Source organism: Stenella coeruleoalba (assembly GCF_951394435.1).
Source record: "Stenella coeruleoalba genome assembly, chromosome: 7".
Taxonomy (NCBI): Eukaryota; Metazoa; Chordata; class Mammalia; order Artiodactyla; family Delphinidae; genus Stenella; species Stenella coeruleoalba.
This window is the reverse complement of record NC_137153.1, coordinates 37,740,548-37,756,665: the sequence shown is the minus strand read 5'-3', so window position 1 is coordinate 37,756,665 and position 16,118 is coordinate 37,740,548. Positions and strand designations below refer to the sequence as shown.

At 42.1% G+C, this 16,118-nt stretch overlaps 1 protein-coding gene across 1 annotated transcript in view; it reads right to left on the bottom strand.

Annotated features, from left to right (window-relative positions):
* FBP2 (fructose-bisphosphatase 2) overlaps positions 1-15,396 on the bottom strand; it is a 35,471-nt gene extending 20,075 nt beyond the window's left edge. The window contains exons 1-3 of the mRNA XM_079927328.1: positions 15,176-15,396; positions 10,686-10,848; positions 8,384-8,476 (exon numbers count right to left, since the gene is read on the bottom strand). Coding sequence (XP_079783454.1) covers positions 8,384-8,476; positions 10,686-10,848; positions 15,176-15,345 — 426 coding nt within the window. The 5' untranslated portion in view covers positions 15,346-15,396. The remainder of the gene's footprint in view (positions 1-8,383; positions 8,477-10,685; positions 10,849-15,175) is intronic.
* Positions 15,397-16,118: the final 722 nt, after the last annotated feature.

Below are 16,118 nucleotides of genomic sequence, written 5' to 3'. Positions count from 1 at the left end.
CCAGTTTGATAGGTGCAAAAAAAGACATCTGCTTTAATTTCCATTTTGTATAATTAATAAAGTAAATTTTTATATATTTATTGACCATTTTTATTTCTCATTTTGTAAGTTGCCTGTTTGATGTCATTGCCTATTTTTCTATCGGGGTACTCATCTTCTTATTTTTAAGTTTAATAGCTTTTTATATATGAAAGATATAAATACCTTATATGTTACAAACATTTTCCTCAATTGTCATCTGCCTTTTAATTTTATTTATAGTGTCTTTTTTTGGAAAGTTGATTATTTTTCTTTTAATTGAGGTATAAATTACATATTGCAAAGCACACAAATCTTAACTATACAGTTTGATGAATTTTTACATATATATAGTACATACTGATGTAACTACTAAGATCAATTTATAGAATATTTCCAGCCACCTAGCAGTTTCTCTTATACCCTCTTTTGTCACTATCACCTCCCCCAAGGTAACCTCTATTCTGGCCTTTATCATCTGGACATCAAAAGAATAATTAGCTTTGACTGTTTTGGAACTTCTTATAAATGAAATTACAAAGCATGTGTTCTTTTGTATCTGGCTTATGTTTCACAACATATGTCTTTGTGATTTTATCTGTGCTGTTGCACATAGCAATAGTTTGTTCTTTTGCATTGCTATGTAGCTTTTTGTCGTGTGACTATATCACAGTTTATTTATCCATTCTTATGTTGATACACTTTTTGATTTTTTTCAGTTTGGGTCTTTTTATGAATAATTTGTACACATCTTTTGGCAAACACAGGCACCCATTTATCCTGGGTGCACTCCAGGAGTGGACTTGCTGGGCCATAGTGTATCAGTATATGTTTAATCAGTATATGTTTAATTTTTCTGAAGTGTTTGTATCATTTTCTACTCCCACCACCAATATATTAGAATTCCAGTTTCTTCATCTACAGTTGGTATGGTTAGTCTTTTTAATTTTAGCCACTCTGGTTGCGGGCGGGTGGTAAATGATGTCTCAGTGCTGTTTCCATGTCCATTTCCCTGATGACTAATGATGTTGAGCATCTCTCATGTGCTTATTAACAAGCTGGGGAAAAAAATCTCTTTTTTGAAGTTCCTGTTCAAGTCTTTTGCCCATTCCTTTGATAAGATCGACAGTATTTTTTATTGATTTGTAGGAGTTCTTTATTTATTCTGTATATGAGTTCTCTGTTGGATGTATGCATTGAAAATTTTTCCATCCGTCTGTAGTTGCCTTTTTACTCTCTTAATGTTGTCTTTTTTTAAAATTAATTTTTATTAGAGTATAGTTGATTTACAATGTTGTGTTACTTTCTGCTGTACAGCAAAATGAATCACTTATACATATACATATATCCACTCTTTTTTAGATTCCATTCCCATATCGGTCATTATTGAGTATTGAGTAGAGTTCCCTGTGCTATATAGCAGGTTCTTATTAGTTATCTATTTTATATATAGTAGTGTGTATATGTCAATCCCAATCTCCCAATTTACCCCTCCCTCCCCTTCCCCCTTGGTAACCATAAGTGTGTTTTCTATATCTGTGATCCTATTTCTGTTTTGTAAATAGGTTCATTTGTACCATTATTTTAGATTCCACATATAAGCGATATCATATATTTATTTTTGTCTGACTTACTTCACTCAGTATGACAATCTCTAGGTCCATCCTTAATGTTGTCTTTTGATGAACCAAAGTTCTTAGTTTCAATGAAGCCCAGTTTACTAGCCTTTTCCTTCATGGTTAGTACTTGTTATGTCTTGTTTAAAAAATCTTTACCTTCCCCAAAGGCATGGAGATATTCTCCTGTGGTTTTTTTTCTAGGAGCTTTATAGCTTTGCTTTTTACAGTGAAGTCTCTGGTCTTTAATTAATCTTTGTGTATGGTGTGAAGTAGGAGTCAAGTTAATTTTTTCTCATACCGATATTCACCTGGACCAGCATCACTTATTGAAGGGATCATCCTGTACAAATTAAACTTCAGTATTGCCTTTTCATAAATCAGGCAATCATTCGTGTGTGGGTTTATCTCTAGGATCTCTTTTGTGTTCCACTGGTCTATGTATCCTTATGTCAGTAAAAGAGTAGAATTTTGGTGAGGTTGACTTACCCATAATAATGGGAGACGGGGTCTCCTGACCCTGTAAGGGTGTTAAAACCCACACCCTTGATTTACTCAGATCAACAAGACCAGCTCCTCACATCAGGACAACTCCCTCAGTCCTCCTCTTAAGCCTCTTGTTTTCACTTTTCTGATTCTTGTCCTCCGCCCCTTACCTTGTGTTTATTGCTTGTTCATTTCAATGAGCTCAGCCACGAATTTAAAGGATGATATATTGTATCCAAAAGTTCTGGATGTCTTGAAGGGAGAGAGTTTGCACTTTGTCTAATCTGTGACTGTTGGAAATGGAAAATGTCAACTTCAAGAAAAAGGAAAATCATAGAACAGGGAGCTGAAAGCAGTATGGGACATCATGAAGGGTGTTTTAGCAATGCTCTTCAGAGATAAGGGGAAGAAAATACTTTTGACAGTTCTTTGACAGTCCTGAAACTTCTATCTTGATGCTTATAGAAAATCAAAGAAATCCTGGTCAGAAACGGGCATCATCCCTGGCTTTGATAAGGTTCTAAGAGGCTGTGACAGCCCCATGAGGTCTCTGAAGCAAGCTGCTCTCTCATTAGATATTGCTTAAGCATCACAAAGCTTTCTCTTCATGTCTCATTCATTTCTCAAACTTGCCCCACTTCTTTAGAAACAGTATCAGAGAAAATCTATGGTTATTTGGACTAGCCTTCAAAGCCTCTGGTTTATTTGAATTTTAAGACAAAATCTCTGTATTCAAAATCACCAAAATTCAAGTGTGAATATCCCATATTACGTATAGTAATATTCCTCTTTTTTTATTTCAAAGACTTCATTTTTTTGAGAACAGTTTTAGGGTCACAGAAAAATTGTGAGAAAGATACAGAGATTTCCTACATACTCCCTGTCCACACACATACAGAGCCTCCCCCATTATTCCTCTTTGTTTTTAAATCAGTTGGCTTTAAGAAGCTATTAAGACCATCAACAAAATGAAAAAGAAAAAAATATTTGGAGATAATACATAGAATAAGGGATTAATATCCAAAATATACAAAGAACTCACACAACTCAATGGCATAAAAACAAATGATCTGACTGAATAGACATTTTTCCAAAGAAGGCATACAAAGGGCCAATGGTTATATGAAAAGGTGCTCAACATCACTAATCATCAGGGAAATGCAAATCAAAACCACAATGAGATAGCACCTCACACCTGTCAGAATGACTAATATCAAAAAGATCAGCAATAAAAAGTGTCAGTGAGGATGTGGAGAGAAGGGAATCCTCGGGCACTGCTTGTAGGAATGTAAATTCGTGAAGCCACTATGGAAAACAGTATGGAGGTTCTTCCAAAAATTAAATATAGAGCTATATAAGATCCAGCAATTACACTTCTGGGTATATACCTGAAGGACATGAAATCACTCTTTCACAGATATATATACATAAAATTCAGCAATAAAGAACAAGGAAATCCCGCCATTCATAACAATATGGATGGACTTTGAGGGCATTATGCTAAGTGAAATAAGTCAGAGAAGGACAAATACTGTATGATCTCACTTACATGTGGACTCTAAAAAAAAAAAAAAGCTCATAGATACAGAGAACAGATTGGTAGTTTCCAGAAGCAAGGGGTGGGGTAGGTGAAATAAGTGAAGGTGGTCAAAAGTACAGACTTCCAATTATAAGATGAGTAAGTCCTGGGGATGTAATGTACAGTTTCAAGACTAGAGTTAATAATACCATGTTGTCACACTTTCTTCTCAACTGCTCATGGGACATAATCCAGGATAGATCATATCTTGGATCACAACTCAAGCCTTGGTAAATTTAAGAAAATTGAAATCGTATCAACTATATATTCTGACCACAATGCTATGAGACTAGGTATCAATTACAGGAAAAAATCTGTACAAAAATACAAATACATGGAGGCTACACAATACACTACTTAATAACCAAGAGATCACTGAGGAAATCAAAAAATACCAAGAAACAAATGACAATGAAAACAAGACAACCCAAAACCTATGGGATGCAGCAAAAGCAGTTTTAAGAGGGAAGTTTATAGCCATAAAATCCTACCTCAAGAAACAAGAAACACCTCAAATAAACAACCTAAACTTACACCTAAAGCAATTAGAGAAAGAAGAACAAAAAATCCCCGAAGTTAGCAAAAGGAAAGAAATCATAAAGATAAGACCAGAAATAAATGAAACAGAAATGAAGGAAACAATAGCTAAGAGCAATAAAACTAAAAGCAGGTTCTTTGAGAAGATAAACAAAACTGATAAACCATTAGCCAGACTCATCAAGAAAAAAAGGGAGAAGACTCAAATAATAGAATTAGAAATGAAAAAGGAGAAGCAACAACTGACACTGCAGAAATACAAAGGATCATGAGAGATTACAACAAGTAACTATATGCCAATAAAATGGACAACCTGGAAGAAATAGGCACAGTCTTAGAAGAGCACAGCATTCCAAGACTGAACCAAGAAGAAATAGGAAATGTAAACAGACCAATCACAAGCTCTGAAATTGGAACTGTGATTAAAAATCTTCCAACAAACAAAAGCCCAGGACCAGATGGCTTCCAGGCAAATTCTATCAAACATTTAGAGAAGAGCTAACACCTATGCTTCTCAAACTCTTCCAAAATATAGCAGAGAGAGGAACACTACCAACCTCATTAGACAAGGCCACCATCACCCTGATACCAAAACAAGACAAAGATGCCACAAAGAAAGAAAACTACAGGCCAATATCACTGATGAACATAGATGCAAAAATCCTCAACAAAATACTAGCAAACAGAATCCAACAGCACATTAAAAGGATCATACACCATGATCAAGTGGGGTTTATCCCAGGAATGCAAGGATTCTTCAATATATACAAACCAATCAATGTGATACACCATATTAACAAATTGAAGGAAAAAAACGATATGATCATCTCAATAGATGCAGAAAAAGCTTTCAACAAAATTCAACACCCATTTATGATAAAAATCCTCCAGAAAGTAGGCAGAGAGGGAAACTACCTCAACGTAATAAAGTCTGTATATGACAAACCCATGGCCAACATCATTCTTAACAGTGAAAAACTGAAAGCATTTCCACTAAGATCAGGAACAAGACAAGGTTGCCCACTCTCACCACTATTATTCAACATAGTTTTGGAAGTTTTAGCCACAGCAATCAGAGAAGAAAAATAAATCAAAGGAATCCAAATCGGAAAAGAAGAAGTAAAGCTGTCACTGTTTGCTGATGACAAGGTACTATACATAGAGAATCCTAAAGACGTTACCAGAAAACTACTAGAGCTACTCAATGAATTTGGTAAAGTAGCAGGATAAAAAACTAATGCACGGAAATCTGTTGCACTCCTATACACCAATGATGAAAAACCTGAAAGAGAAATTAAGGAAACACTCCCATTTACCATTGCAACAAAAAGAATAAAATACCTTGTAATAAGCCTACCTAAGGAGACAAAAGACCTGTATGAAGAAAACTATAAGACACTGATGAAAGAAATTAAAGATGATACAAACAGATGGAGAGATGTACCATGTTCTTGGATTGGAAGAACTAACATTGTGAAAATGACTGTACTACCCAAAGCAATCTACACATTCAATGCAATCCTTATCAAACTACCAATGGAATTTTTCGCAGAACTAGAACAAAATATTTCACAATTTGTATGGAGATACAAAAGACCCCGAATACCCAAAGCAATCTTGAGAAAGAAAAACGGAGCTGGAGGAATCAGGCTCCCAGACTTCAGACTATACTACAAAGCTACAGTAATCAAGACAGTATGGTACTGGCACAAAAACAGAAATATAGATCAATGGAACAGGATAGAAAGCCCAGAGATAAACCCATGCACATATGGTCATCTTATCTTTGATAAAGGTGGCAAGAATATACAATGGACAAAAGACAGCCTCTTCAATAAATGGTGCTGGGACAACTGGACAGCTGCATGTAAAAGAATGAAATTAGAACACTCCCTAACACCATGCACAAAAATAAACTCAAAATGGATTAAAGACCTAAATGTAAGGCCAGACACTATAAAACTCTTAGAGGAAAACATAGGCAGAACACTGTATGACATAAATCACAGCAAGATCCTTTTTGTCCCACCTCCTAGAGAAATGGAAATAAAAACAAAAATAAACAAATGGGACCTAATGAATCTTAAAAGCTTTTGCACACCGAAGGAAAACATAAACAAGATGAAAAGACAACCCTCAGAATGGGAGAAAATATTTGTAAATGAAGCAACTGACAAAGGACTAATCTCCAAAATTTACAAGCAGCTCATGCAGCTCAATATCAAAAAAGCAAACAACCCCATCCAAAAATGGGCAGAAGATCTAAATAGACATTTCTCCAAAGAAGATATACAGACAACCAACAAACACATGAAAGAATGCTCAACATCACTAATCATTAGGGAAATGCAAATCAAAACTACAATGACATATCACCTCACACCAGTCAGAATGGTCATCATCAAAAAATCTACAAACAGGGCTTCCCTGGTGGCACAGTGGTTGAAAGTCCACCTGCCGGTGCAGGGGACATGGGTTCGTGCCCCAGTCTGGGAGGATTCCACATGCTGCGGAGCAGCTGGGCCGTGAGCCATGGCTGCTGAGCCTGCGCGTCCGGAGCCTGTGCTCCGCAACGGGAGAGGCCACAACAGTGAGAGGCCCACATACAGAAAAAAAAAAAAAAAATCTACAAACAATAAGTGCTGGAGAGGGTGTGGAGAAAAGGGAACCCTCTTGCACTGTTGGTGGCAATGTAAATTGATACAGCCACTATGGAGAACAGTATGGAGGTTCCTTAAAAAACTAGAAATAGAACTACTATACAACCCAGAAATCCCACTACTGGGCATATACCTTGAGAAAACGATAATTCAAAGAGTCATGTACCACAATGTCCACTGCAGCTCTATTTACAATAGCCAGGACATGGAAGCAACCTAAGTGTCCATCGACAGATGAATGGATAAAGAAGATGTGGCACATATATACAATGGAATATTACTCAGCCATAAAAAGAAACGAAACTGAGTTATTTGTAGTGAGGTGGATGGACCTAGAGTCTGTCATACAGGCTGAAGTAAGTCAGAAATAGAAAAACAATACTGTATGCTAATACATATATATGGAATCTAAAAAAAAAAGAAAATTGTTCTGAAGAACCTAGGGACAGGATAGGAATAAAGATGCAGATGTATAGAATGGACTTGAGGACGTGGGAATGGGAAGGGTAAGCTGGGATGAAGTGAGAGAGTGGCATGGACTTATATACACTACCAAATGTAAAATAGATAGCTAGTGGGAAGCAGCCACATAGCACAGGGAGATCAGCTCAGTGCTTTGTGTCCACCTAGAGGGGTGGGATAGGGATGGTGGATGGGAGATGCAAGAGGGAGGAGATATGGGGATATATGTATATGTATAGCTGATTCACTTTGTTATAAAGCAGAAACCAACATACCATTTTAAAGCAATTATACTCCAATAAAGGTGTTTAAAAAAAAATACTGTATTGTCTATTTGAAAGTGGCTGTGAGAGTAGATCTTAAAAGTCCTCATCACACACACACACACACACACACACACACACACACGCTCTCATACACACACACACAAATTGTAACTATGTGCGGGGATGGATGTTGACAGTTTCAGTGAATTTTGCCAACAGCCTAAGCGAGCCTGGAAGCGAATTCTTCTCAATAGGATGCCAGGCTGGCTGACACCAAGATTTTGGCCTTACAAGCCAGAGAACCTAGCCATGCCTGCCAAACTTGTGACCCAAGAACTGGGTGATAATTAATGGAGGTTGTTTTAAGCCTCTAAATGTGTGGTGAATTGTTACAGCAGCAACAGAAAGCAAACGCAGTAAGATTTAAGATACACAAGGAAGGAACAGAGGCGCCTTCAGATGCCACCAGGAACCTAATTCCACGTCTGGCATCTGTGTTGCCTCCAGATTTTCAGAACAAGGCCCCATCTATCAGCTCACCCTCCCTTCCTAGGAACGCCGAGAACAGGACTGAAGGAAATGAGCGATTCGGGTATTCAAGGAGGAGCCCGAGGCAGAGCGAGGTTCATGGCTTGCCTGCCACGGTGTGTCTGGTTAGTGGGAGGACCGAGGTTAGAACTCCAGACTCGTGGCTCCCAGCCCAGGAACGTTTGGAACCACCAGAGGAAGGAGGTGTTACAGAGCATACTGTTTACTCACCTTTCTGTAGATGGCAAATATGGTTCCAATGGAGGCCAGGCAGTCGATGTTCGAAGATCCGTCCAGTGGGTCAAAGCAGACCACGTATTTCCCCTACATGCGCAGAGGGCAGAACACCTGGTCAGGTCACCTTCCGAGCAACACACTCTGTGTACGTGGCTGTGTGTGTCAGACAACGCTACACCAAAAGCGATTCAGAGCAAAGGGATATCCTTGTCAAAAAATGCAATTACTTAAGGAGTGCAGAGTGTATCAGCACATATTAACTGTGCAGCTCAGAGCCCGCCTGCCCATAAACAGATTAGTTGACACCCACAGTGGGTGACGGAGGTCCCACCCACCTCCAAATAGCTCTCCTCCCACCTGCCCTGGCTCCGCCCTCCCCTCCTACCTGGGACCAGTGGGGACTCAGAGCTGCTGAGGGTGTGAGAGGAAACCAGGTCTGAAATGGGCACCTTGCAGGGAAGAGGTGGAGAAGCTGAAGACGACCTTGGACAAGCTCTACCCACGTCCACAGTAAGGTCGGCTACTGATTTACTGATACTTCTGAGCCTCTCCCCAGACAGGCTTTTTTCATTTTAGCACATTTTTACTGAAAGAAAATCTCAGAACAATGTCCCAGGGTCTCTGGGTGTGTCTTATTAAAATAGCTGTTATGTATGACTACATCAGGAGAATAAAAATACTCCTCTGGGTTTTGCTGCATCCACCCTACCTTGCTGATGTGACGACCAGAGACAGAGTAGGCGGGGTCTTGAGACACCATGTCCCTCATGCCCACTCACGCTGCTGTCGCCAGCAGCTCGGGGGAAAGAAAACACCAGATACTTTTTACAGGCCTCCTATGTGCAAGATTCTGTGAGAGCCTTAGTGTTGGGGACTGGGGTGTCCTGGCTAATTAAACACTGGTGATCGAGCCTCAAGTAAGATGGGAGTCATTTTTCCCACCACTAATCTCCTTTCCCCTGACTTTCTCAATGAGTAATGCCCTAGCTTAATGTGAGATTTCTTCCTTTCTTTCTTTCCCTTTTTTCCTTTCTTTCTTCCTTTCTTTCTTTCTTTCTTTCTTTCTTTCTTTCTTTCTTTCTTTCTTTTTTTTTTTTTCTTTCTTTCTTTCTTTCTTTCTTTCTTATTTCTTCCTTTTCTCCTTTCTTTTTTCCTTGTTCAACAGGAGGTGAAGCGGGGAGGGCAGTGGAATTCATAAACCTGGAAATTCCCCATTCTCCCTGTAGATAAGCCAATTCAGCCCCTTCATTTCACACATGCATGCATTCAACAGATATTTGTTGAACATCAGGCATATGCTGGAGAAGGTTCACAAGCTGACGTGGGAACAAGCAAGGAGTATTCAAGAACTAGCGTGAAGACCTGTGTAGCTCAGGCCAACGGGGAAAGAAAACGTGAGATTTGATCAGAGAGATAATCAAGGCTCATATCAGTGGAAGTTGAAAGTTGAAAATAATAGGTGTGACTTAGCCTAATTATGTGAGACAACAAGTATAACGTGCTTTGGCACAGTCCCCACCATACAGCAAGTGTTCGATAAATTTGGCTTTACTTTACTTTTTCCATCCTTTCAGCTAATCACAAGGAAATGGCACCTTGTCCCCAGGACCCACTGTACAAAACAAGGGCCAACAGTCTTAGCGTTTGTTTGGCGTTACCGTACGGCAGCTGAATATCGGTTGAATTTTTTGGCCACCAGCTTTTTTTTTTTTTTTAATAAACTGTGAAAACATAGTGAATATAGACCCTCCCCAGTCATGCCCTGCACTAACCAAGTTTACCATTGCATTAAGGCCAGAGCAACGATCTTTATGAATTCTTTTATGTTTTAGTCTAACAGTTTGTCAGGCATGAAGGAATCTCTGCTGAAACCAAACCCCCTTGGGGAAGGGGCTGGGAGTATAGTGGGGATGAGAAGATTAAGAGACGGTATAGTACCACAAGAACTCTACTTTTTACTGGACTGGATTTTCAAGCGCTCCAAAATGTTGGGACTTGTTACCAGTACAGTAAGTGAAAACCCATGATGAACCCCATCCACTGAGAAGTTACAGTAAAGCACTCTGATTTATTTCCTGAATGAATCACTGCCTTATTACGGAGTCTGTTTGACTAGACAGCATAAGGATTCCAACTAAAGAAGCATGTAATCCCTTGTTTGTTTCCAGAAAACAAAAAATTAAGCAATAGAGGAAAATACCAGAAATAAAAAAAAGCAAGGCAACCAGAGTCCTCCCAACTCAGTTGCGCCCTCTACTGGTGAGTAAGGGAGCTTCAGCAAGGCTGCCACACTCACCCTCTTCTCCTGGGCGGTGATAAGTGCGTCTTTATTCTCTTCCGAGACCAGGACGCAGGTGCTGTAGGAGGACTGGAGCATGTTGATCACCAGGGAATTGGATAACACGTCCAGTTTCTTCACCTCATCCCCTGTCACGTTCACGCTTCCCGCGATTCCGTACCTAAGAAGACAAAAGGTTGGAGGAAATCAGGAAGGGAGCCTGGACTCCAGCAAAGATGCCCAGACGCCAAGATACCGCCGCTGTATCCCTCTTTGCCCTTCATGGCTCCAGAGTCTCCAACTTATAAATACGACCAAGTGCGTCCTGTCTCACAGCGCTGGTTCTTACTCTTGCTTCCTTTACACCTCAGGGATATTGTCCTAAGTCCCTCGTCGTCCCAGTAAACACGAACCAGAATTCAATCTTACTAATGAGCAACCCTGCCCCCGGCCCTGGGAGAGAGAATTCATAAAGTCAGACACATCGCCATAATTAATAACTCTAAAAAGTAAAGGACCGTGGCTTTCCAGCCCCGGAATTTCTAGTATTTGTTGATTATCTTCAAATAGTGGCCTGCTGGGCTGAATTAAAATTTGCTCTGCTGTAGCTTGGCATTACTTGAATAAGAAGGAAAGTGGGGGACAGACTTAACTCGTTTAATTTGATTCTTTACCACCATTCCAAGCAATGTAAGAATGAACACTACTGTAAGAATTCTATCTGGAGGCTTCGTGTTTTAGAGGATTGCTATGCAAAGGTCTCCAGGGAATTCCCTGGGGGGGTCCTGTGTTTAGGACTCAGTCCTTTCACTTCCCCAGGCCCGGGTTTGATCCCTGGTTTGGGAACTAAGATCCCGAAGCTGCGTGGCTCGGCCAAAAAACAAATAGTCTCCAGCTCCCACCCTCGTGGGTGGGATCCTTCTAAAATCAGTCAGATCACCCCTGTCTCTCCCAGAGTTCCCAGGTCCTCCACAGTGGGTTTCAGGCCGCACCAAGGAAGGCCTGGTCCCACACTGGCCTTGCCTCTTGGCCCTCTCACCCTCAGTCTCAGCCTCTGGAACCCAACGGGCACACACCTGCCTTACACAGACCCCTGGGTTCCCTGTCCCCCACCCCCCATGCTCTTCTCTCCGTAAGCCACATGGCTACCACCCCCCTCAAGTCCTTCTCATGCCAACAGCCACCAAGGTCCTGAGGCCACCAGCACCCAGCAAGCTGCTTCTCTCCTCTCCCCCTTCACTCATGATATCCCCCCCATGGGAGTGCTTTCTGCTCACAGACAACTTTCTTCTACTTGCCCTCCTAACCTCTTCCAGAAGCTTCCCTGGTGCCACACACACCAGATACAGCCTTGTCAGCCCTTCCAGAGCAGCTCACAATCTGTTTGTGGGAATGCCCTTCCTGCTGGATTATCTGCTCACCGAAGGCAAGAGCTGTGACTCACTGTACTTGTTTCCACAGTGCTCAGATGCTCAATATACGTTCACTGAATTAGAAGAATGGATGGCAGGAAAGTAATTCCCCCCCTCTCCTTTTTGTTAACGCCATTTATTTGTTGAAGCAATCCTCAGGTGGCTCTAACAGGTAGCCAGGGTTGAGACCCACTGATTCACCCTAAGCCGGGGCGGGGGACAGCTCATTTCCCGCCCTTTTCCCTGATTGACAGCCTCTCCCCTCCCCCACCGATCCCCCCATAGCTTGATATCTGATGTGATGAGATCTGCCTTGGAAAACAATACTGGTGGCCTCACCTCAAAGACTGTACCTTCTGGTTCAAAATAAAAGCAAACAAATACACAACAGCAACCACAAAACTGGGTTATGTTGCATCAGAATTTAAAGGGTCCACAAACCCAATCCTGTTGTTTAACTGGAATCTTGATACGACTTCTACCGGAGAATGAAGAGCTGGGGTGCCCGAGGCCTGTGGGTGTTGGAGAAACAGGCTCTCCGTCCTATGCTTTGCAAACACTTCCTCCATCTCCACACAAACCCCGCCCTTATCCCGCCCCTCAACCCACCCTCTGCACCCTCCCTGCAGGTGCGGGGCATTCTTCTCTGCCTACCCCCTCCCACCATCCACACCCCTCCTTTCAGAAAGAATGGAAGATCGTCACAATGAGATCTAGTCGCCTGACAACTGCTCCAAGTTAGATCATGGGCAGAAAAGTGCTTTTTAACCCGTAAGACTATTTCTTAGATCTTAACTAACATTTAAGCTTTACTGATAATTTTTTAATGGATTGTTCTACTGTTTTGACATTAGAAAGCCGTGGAGAGGATTCCAGGGTGGTATTCTAGCATCCCCTTCTTCCTACAGCAAGGAGCAGAGAAAACAGAAGAAAAATATGAGACTTTCTGATCCATTTTGCATTTATCGAGCAGGTGCCTAGAAATGTCTTCCCAAAAAGAGGAAGCAAAGGAATGAGGGGCTTGAGACCCCCTAAGTGGGAAAGTGGCAGGAATATGTTAAAGTCCCGTTTTCATGAGCAGAATTGCTCTGGGATAGGATGCAAACTTTTAGCTCTTTGAGAAGAAATTCCAGGGTCCTCTTAAAATTATCTCAGCATCTTATTAGAAAGAAGGAATTTCCAGCCAATGGACTTCTCCCACTGACACCTTGGGTATCTATTACAGAGGTACCCAGGGAAGGATGCCGCCTGAATTGGCAAAATACGTGGTCTCTGCCCTATGGAGGACACCTGCCTCAGCCTCCGAGAAAATGCGAAATCCTGACGGCTTGTTTCCACGGGCTGCGTCTGCCACCTAGTGGTGGCTCAGCGACATCGCCCTGTTAGCCGGCAAATTTCCCCAGGTTCGGACTTGGAACCACAGTAACAAGGAGCATTTATTACGGGGCTGGCACTGTCGAAATCATCATCACATGCACCTACGAAGCTTTACAACTAGCCCTACGAGTTAGGTGCTATTAGTATCCAATCCGTTTTACAATTTTACAGGCCCTAGCGAGAGTAGATCATTGACCATGATCACATGGCACAAAAAACCCAGTCAGAGGAGCACCTGAATTATCCAATCGCTGAGTCCACGTCTTCTGGACACTCCATGGCCACAAAGTCAGAGTTCTGCAGCGATTAGCACAACCCCACCACAGCAGCCCCTGCCCAGCCCATATGATGCACTGGGGAGCCCATTAACATGGGTAACACTGAGAGGTCAGCAGGCAATTCAGGAAACTGCTCTATGCGTAGCGCAGCTCACCACCAGATAGGAGCAGAACAGAGGCAAGTAGCTGTGTCTCACGTTCATGAAGGTTTTTAAAGGTAGAGCTGGCCGTTATTGCCAAATGAGGTACTCGTACAGTTACAGCAATACAGAGAGGGGGAAAACCAGTCACAATCACCTTTAACTTGGAGCTCATTACTGAGTCACCAAGCATTATATAAATAAACTCTGTAATTATCTTTTTTTTTTTTTTTTCCTGCGGTACGCAGGCCTCTCACTGTTGTGGCTTCTCCCGTTGCGGAGCACAGACTCCAGATGCGCAGGCTCAGCGGCCATGGCTCACGGGCCCAGCCGCTCCGCGGCATGTGGGATCCTCCCGGACCGGGGCACGAACCTGTGTCCCCTGCATCGGCAGGCGGACTCTCAACCACTGCGCCACCAGGGAAGCCGCAATTATCACATTTTTTTGTGTTAAAAGTACTAAGTTGTTAGAATAAATATTTCAAATTATTGGACTTTGTTATTTCTTCATTTTGGAATAATAATAATAACAACAATGGGTGTGTTCATCTTCTGAGAGGATCTCCACTGCAATCGCTACCAGGAAAAAGGAAGCCCAAAGAAAGACTGCTTCTTTTCACCACAGACTTAAACTGGACCCTTGGCTGTGAGGATTGGCAGCTGTAGCATGAACTTGGGTAAAGCACCAAGAGGGCGAAGTGGAAGAACGCTCTGCATTCCCTCCTCCCGGGCCCAGCACCTCCCAGCTTCCTGCACACCAAGTGGAGAGAAGATTGAGTCACAGAGAAGAAATAAAATATTGTTTTAAAAGCAAAAGAGTCTTTTCGATGGTGAGAAAGGAGACGGACGATGGGCCCTGGGATTCAGTAAATGATTTCTACCTCCTAATGACTATGATGGGCAAAGGTCATGGTAATAAAACGCTCATGTCTGCAAAGGGCGTCAAGCGTCCTCTCAAGTCTCCTGGCGGTTGCTTTGCGCCAGTGAGACTGCAAGCACAAGTCACGATAACTCAGGATATGTTTCAATGGAACAAGCCCCTGAGCTTATCATTATAATACATGGTAACTGGGAAAATTATATATTTTTTCTCCATAGCATGTCTCCAAGTATTTTGTTTCTTTCTTGAAACAAGTCGAAGGCCCCTTTATCAAAGGACACCTGGCAGAAACTTTAAAGGCAACTTCCCTCCAGGGCTCACGGGCTAATACTTCTGAGTCCGTTTCGGCCCAAGCACCTACAGCTCTGCCCACCCGCACCGGGGCCCCCCATCACTGCGTGTCGCAGCAGGGCAGACTCACAGGTGGGCCAGGCCAGCCTTGCGCACGGCCGAGGAGATGGCTTTGATGGCCGTCAGCATGGAGTTCAGCAGCTGTGTGAGCTCCCCGGTGCCTTTGGCCTGACGCCCCTTTTCCATAACGTAACGGGTCAGGGTGAGCATGTCCGTTTCGAAGGGGCTTCTGTCCCCCATTGCGGCGGGTAGTTTTTCAAATCCTTTTCTCCCTGCAGAAGAAAGCCTTATCTCTAAGGGCCGGTCAGTGGCTCTGCGGTATCAGAGCTGATTAGAAATCTGTACTGGCCATGCCAGGACCTTTAAGGGAAAGTGCCCCAGGCCACGTGGTTGAGATAACTGGGCGAGTCCTCAAGGAAACCTCTCAGGACTGGCTGATCTGAACGCTGCCAAGCTGTAAATAGAACCGGGCAGCTGGGAAACACAGACCTACTTCTTCTTGACGAAACTTTTTCTTTAAAGATCCTAAGAAGCAACTGTTTAGTAAAGGTAAGAGATGAGAATTCCAGCCACTAAAAAAAAAAAAAAAAGATCCATAAAACCCTCTTATTCAAAGACTCAAAAGGTTTCTTCTCATGTATCTACTGCAGGGCCCCATTCCCTCATATTGCAGGAGGCAGACTGGCAGATATCTTATCTGGGGTACAGGTCACGTAACAAAATGATGGCAATCCTGGGACTTCTTAGCCAGGGTTCTTTCATATGTTTGAAAAGGATGCTTTTAAATTCCAAAAAGCATGTATGATCGGATGGATATTTATAATAGGTATTCAAATCTGGAAGAAAAAACTATTCCTAGTGCCTAGCACTAGGGTTATGTGATCAATTCTTTATTTTTTCAATTTCTCTAGATTTGCATTTTTATAGCAAAAATGATGCTTGCTGATTGGAAAGGAAACACTACAGAACCAGCCAATCCTCCAACCCACTGCCAGAAATAACTGCATTAGAGG